This window comes from Aythya ferina (genome assembly GCF_964211825.1).
Source record: "Aythya ferina genome assembly, chromosome: Z".
NCBI lineage: Eukaryota > Metazoa > Chordata > Aves > Anseriformes > Anatidae > Aythya > Aythya ferina.
This window is the reverse complement of record NC_140299.1, coordinates 28,270,898-28,276,897: the sequence shown is the minus strand read 5'-3', so window position 1 is coordinate 28,276,897 and position 6,000 is coordinate 28,270,898. Positions and strand designations below refer to the sequence as shown.

The window sequence follows — 6,000 nt, the reverse complement described above, 5'->3', positions numbered from 1 at the left end:
CCCTCCCTTGGTGACAATGGACACGTAGTGAAGTATGCATTAACTGTCCCCAGCTGAGTGTAGCTGACAAAGCAAAGGGCATAAGTGAAGGGTCTTGTTTGGGATTGCTATGCTGAGGCATTTACCCCTGGAAGACAAAGCTCAAAGGCTTTCATTGCAGCTGGCAACTGGCAGAGAGCTAGGTCAAACCACTTGAGCACAGTCCTTCGGGGTCTCCCCATGATGCCTCCCCCAGGCAAGAGAGGGAGGCCAGCTCTCTCCCAGTTCAGCAAAGGGTCCAGCCTTCAACACAAGCTCAAGATCAGTGAAGGCAGACCATCCTGGGCAAAGCTTTTCCTTCCAGTCTGCAGGAAGAAGTTAATGCAGGCCACGATGCTGTTTGCATGAGCAGCCCCCAAGGGTTGAACGATCCAGTCCTCCTGCCTTGACTTACCCATCTGTCCTGTTTCGCTGCTGCAGGTGTAGCTTGCAGCATTTCTGGATGATGACAAATCACACGTAAAACAGGAGAGGAGTAAAACAGCATAATGAAATTTTATTCTGAAAATATGGCAAGAGTCTAAGGCACTTCAAACATTTAAATACACATGACTAAAGTGAATGTGACAAGGTAATAGCATTCCATAAATATGCACCGAGAACTACACTCAATTCCACTCACGGGGAATATACAGCTGGTACCTCTAATTTTACTCTCCAATAAACATGTATGGAGCTTATACACTGACACAGTTAATAAAAATATGGTAACATGACATGTAATTCTTCATGTAGTTTTTAATTATTAAGGAATATAAAATGTTGAAAATACTGTGCGAGTTAATTTTATAGATACTATTATCTTTCATATAAAAAGTTATACATTATCCCCAATTAGCAACAACTTACTTAGTGAACTTCTGACCTCACGAGAGGACCTATCCCCAGTATCTAACCCAGTTACCCACCAGCTCAAGCTCCACGGAGCTCACTATTTAAGCAACTGCAACTTCTGAATTTCAAAATGATTAAAAACACCAAAATCGTGTCGGAATGAAATTTATCAGAATGTTACTGTGATAAAGTCTAGGCACAGTAAATATAAATATTTTAGAACGATTAAAAACAAGCTACTGGGACCCCTGCAAGGATAGCTTTAGACCTTTTAGGCAGTATACAACATAGGGAAGGACAACCTATAGCAAAGAAAAACATGATTTATGCCAGTGTATGGAAAGAAGTGTAGGTGAGCAAAAGAACAGTTCTGGCTAAGGCTCTCAGCTGAGTGCTATCTCACTATATGCTTGCTTCAAGTTTGTAGTTTTCTATCTTTAGCACTAGATCTCTGCTTTCACTTTGCTGGTGAGTTCAGGCACAAGACAATTACATTCAGTATCTGTCTCAATAAAACAGTAACATTTAGCAGCTTGAAGATGGCATTAAGATTTTTACAGATATTCATGCACCACTATTCAAATGTTGCTCTGTGGGCAGGACCAGGCGATGTCTTTCTGCTAAGCCTAGGAGTGCCCTAGAGAAGAGGAAAGAACAATTAATCAAAGGGAAATTATTTTAGTCTGCCAAATGAGAACACAGCACTCACAAGCTCTCTGTTTAATCCCTTCCATTTAAGTGAAAAATTAATCTTTTTTCCCTCCTTATTTTGGGAAGTGCGGTACAAACTATCATACAACCTACCGATTAAGAGAGCGTTGTTTAGACAGTGAAGCATTTATCAGCAGTTTATCAGAAGGCTGATTCATCTACACAGGAACAGATGGATATTTACCTCAATATCTAGGACAGTTGTAACTCCAGAAACAACTCTGTTTTCGTGACCAGGTCAATAATTAGCATTACAATGATGCAAGAATACCTCTGCATGCTAGCCATATTGTGTGAACCCTGCCAGCGAGCTATCTTCACCCCCAGCAACAAGGGAGGAGGAGGAGGTATCCTTCAGCCTGGGATCAGGCTACTGCAGCCAGTCTGTATTTTAAAATGTATGTTTCACTTACCAGCATAAAATTATCCCACGAATAAACTTGAAATTTCATTTGCTGTACATCTGTCAGCGGGTTTCACTTTTTGTTCATGTTTTACTAAAACGTTCAAGTTTTAACATGGATTGACGCAAGTTAAACTGTAAACTGTGTTCAAAATATCTAGGAGGTTGCGTACTAACCGGGGACTGTGTTTTGGAAAAGTTGACATGGGCGTAAAGGAGAACTGCTATGTCCTTGTGTCCAGCTTCCAGGGCTATTGAAAGTGCTGTGCTGCCATCCTGAGAGAGAAAAAGAAGAAATAAGAGAATTAGTGCTTGTGTCCTCTCACGGGTCTCTTAATGCCTCATCAGCTCACAGAGAAGGGAAGTTACTGAAGTGGAGGTCCTGCTGCTCAGACAGTTGGGTTAATTTAGAGTCTTGTTCAATTTCTTTTATTATAATTAAGTGACAACAAGCCTTGTGCTGCTGTTTTATGAGGCAGTCCAGTTGTCTGAGGCCTCATAATTTCTCTCAATGAGAAGACTAGATTATTGCTGAGCAAGAATGAGCACGCCATTATCACACGTTACATGCAGAGCTGTGAAAGACCAGTGATTTCAGAAGATTGGTCTGAGAGAAACTACTGTGTCAGTGAGGAGTGGAAGAGAAGGTAAAGGAGGGTTAAACGCTCTTCAAGTATTATAACTGTTGTTATGAGGATCATTATTGTGTTATAACTCCCATTAAAACTAAGAACACTTCCATTCATAGCTCTAAATGCTCCTTGATGGCAGTCTGATTACCAATAAATGGGCTTTCCCAGTCCAATAGTCACCTCAGTTTCTCAGGAGATACTATTTCTTTCAGAAACCATAGCTGTTGAGGCTGCTAGAAGCAAAGAGTGCTTTTGCTGAAAGCAATGAGTCTTTTTTCTGAATTTATTGAAACCTGTTTCATTCATTTATTTGAATTTAATTCAGTTATTTATTGAAATAAATGTATCCAATTTATTTCACATTATTTCAATCTATTTACAACTGGCGTTAACAAATTCAAACTCAAAATTTTAACCTCCTGTTTTCCCTTTAGCCCTGGGTGAGGAAGGGATGCCTGACAATTCGTGATGTGAACCTCTGAGCTGTCAGAGGGCGCTCCTGCAGGAAACCTGCCACATCCCCAACTCTGCTTTCCTTGCTTCCTCCCCTTCCTGAAATTGAGGCACCGTGTAGCTACAACGCACTGCTCTCTGTTGGCGTTTAACTTACAAGGCAGGCGGCTACAACCTCAGCACAAATATCACAGTGGCTTGCTGGTCCACCGCCTGGCTTTTGGTCCCATTTGAGAAGTCCTCTTAATGGGATTGCTTCTTAGGCTGGCTCTCTGAGTGGAGCATGGTTTTCAGGCACTGCTGTATCACTGGTATTAGAGAGGTCACAGCCAATTTAAGGGAACTCCAAACCCTTTCTCCAGCATGGGAAACGATGAACAGCATCCAAGTGGAAAGTCTTCTTAGGAGAATACAGGGAGCAACTATAAAGAAATCTAATTGCCCTGTGCAGACAGGGAGATAGAAAATAAAACACAACAAACTGCAAGCCAAATACTCCACAGTCAACACCATGAACAAGGTTCTTAAAGAGAGACATGAACCACTACCAGGGTGGCACACATCAGCAGTACAAAGCTCAGCTCACTACTGACCATGCTGTCTGGAGAAGTGTCAGTTGCGTTCAGTACAGCTTGGGGAATGCTAAGAACCTTGGACTCTCTTAGCACAGACCCATTACAAAATGAGTAAGTGGCAGACAAGCTTTGCTTGGGAAACATTATAAACTACCTACCAGAACGGTTAAATATGATGTCTCCATAAAGACTTATTGACACAATTAATAGTGCTAACAGCATCCAGGCTGCAGTAACCTGGGTTGCCCTAAAAAGGGTTTATTATCCCGCACCCTTCCTACATCTCCCCTCAGGCAGGCATTACGCAGTGCTGGCAAGAGGCAGAGAGAGGCTCCTGCAGCAGGCGAGTCAACAAAAATGTTGCCTCTGCCTCTCTACAACAGTTTCAACCAATAAACACACAAACCCTCCCACATCCCAAAGCCAGGCTCCATTTCAGTGTTCAGGAGGTGAAAGCAACAGGAAGAACTCAAATGTACCCAAAAAGTGACATTGTTAACCAGCCAAGTCAACATTTTCCAGCTTGAGAACTCTACAGACCAAAATCTCTGTCTGACGACAGTGTAGGCTGCAGTGATCTCTGCAAACAATAAATATGTCAGCATCTCACTTGGCACTGAGGCCACACCCTGCATCTGTTTATTGTCAGAACAATGTGGCATAATGACTGGCAGACCCAACCTGTACTCCTGAAAGTCGTGGTGTACCTATTGAGCAAACATCCTCTGAGAACTGTAGGGCTGATGCTTGCCATGACACAGAAAAGTGATAGAGCAAGGCCACTAACTCACCAGATAAGGTCCTAACTGAAAACTGGAAGACTCTTGGGAAACAGGAAGGGAAAGAAGGATGTTTTACCACGAACTCTCAAATGGTTTCTCTTCTGATCACTGCACACCCATACAGCTAACTACAAAAATTGCTACTGGGTAGGTCTGTTAGACAAGCAAAGGCAGCAAGGCAAATAATCTCAGCAGCTGCTACCACAAAACAGGATTCATGCATTTGGTACTTTGGCATTGTGAGTTAGAGATTCATGTCAGTAGATTTCAGCAGCTCTCCAATGAGTCCAAAAACTAAATTAGAAAAACATTCTGGAGTGGAGAAGCTATCTGGAAAGGCAACTCACGTTGTCCTCCAGGGTGCCATTACACCCAGGCTGAGCCAACAGAAGTTTGACTATTTCTACATGTCCGTGTTCACTAGCACACATCAGAGCTGTAGAGCCCTCGTCGTCCTGGATGTTGACGTCTGCACCACAGGCCAGCAGAGCTTTAACCATGTCTATCCGCCCGTGACTCACAGCTAGCATCAGTGCGGTCTGACCAGCCTGCACAAAAAGAAGAGGAAACAAAATAAATCATCACACAGGCAATCAGTGGCAAAGCGCGCACACTTTTTTGTTGTTGTTGTTGTTGGCATTGTGCTTTTTCTGGGGGCAAAAAAAGCATTACTTTATATAGGACCATCAAGTCTCTGCTTGCCATTATTTGAATACTTTTTACGCATCATGTATCCCACATTTGCATAGCTATTTATTACATTAATGAAAGACATCATACCAGTTCCAGACATCTGGAGTTCCTTGGAAGGAACTAAATGTTGCAGAATTTGTAAATGCCTCCCAAAATCCAGTAATGATTCTTTCATATCATACTTTTTTTTTAAAAAATAGGAGACATGTAGACCTGATGCTCAAGTGTTCTTTCATGGATCCATTACGTACACAGTAATTAAAAATATAAATATCAAGAGACCATGGTGTGAGAGCAAATGACTGCAAAAGCAGTACCAATGGAGTGGGGAAGAGAACACGAAAGGAAAGGTAAAAAAAGCCACAGGAGCAGGAATGGTATGTTGTGAACCACTTGGCTGACCTGGCTGGCTTTCGCATTCACATCCCCACAGCTGAACAGTTCCTCCACTATCCTCATGTCCTTCTCAGCTTCCACAGCTGCAAGAGCGGCGAGCATAATGGGGGTATAGCCGGCCTTGTTCTGATGATTTACGTTACAGACATCTGCAGAGGGATGAGATAATTTCTTTGGAAAGCAGGAACCCAAAAAGCAGCAATTGTGCAAATGAACTGAATAAACTGTTAGTAGAACAGCCCATTTAAAAAAAAAAAAAAAAAAAGCAGCAATTACTCTCATAATGGAAGCAATTCAATAAAATAAACAGGGGTGCACTTGAGCCTGAGAAAGAAAAGGATTCCTTTCTACTATGCGTATAATGCAAGGCTGAACACAATGACATTTTGTATGTCATCATTTAGAACTTTAGTTTTCTGTTATACAAGCAAGTGGTCTGAAATTTGACATGACCCAAAATGGGTAACGGGTCCAAATCCTGG

At 42.1% G+C, this 6,000-nt stretch overlaps 1 protein-coding gene across 6 annotated transcripts in view; it reads right to left on the bottom strand.

Annotated features, from left to right (window-relative positions):
* Window positions 1-515: 515 nt before the first annotated feature.
* The window catches only part of KANK1 (KN motif and ankyrin repeat domains 1), a 127,504-nt gene continuing 122,019 nt past the window's right edge, over window positions 516-6,000 (bottom strand). For all 6 annotated transcript variants that reach the window (XM_084505272.1, XM_084505277.1, XM_084505274.1 and 3 more), the window contains exons 10-13: window positions 5,525-5,667; window positions 4,777-4,977; window positions 2,165-2,263; window positions 516-1,510 (exon numbers count right to left, since the gene is read on the bottom strand). In XM_084505272.1, the coding sequence (XP_084361398.1) occupies window positions 1,448-1,510; window positions 2,165-2,263; window positions 4,777-4,977; window positions 5,525-5,667 (506 nt within the window). In that variant the 3' untranslated portion in view covers window positions 516-1,447. The remainder of the gene's footprint in view (window positions 1,511-2,164; window positions 2,264-4,776; window positions 4,978-5,524; window positions 5,668-6,000) is intronic.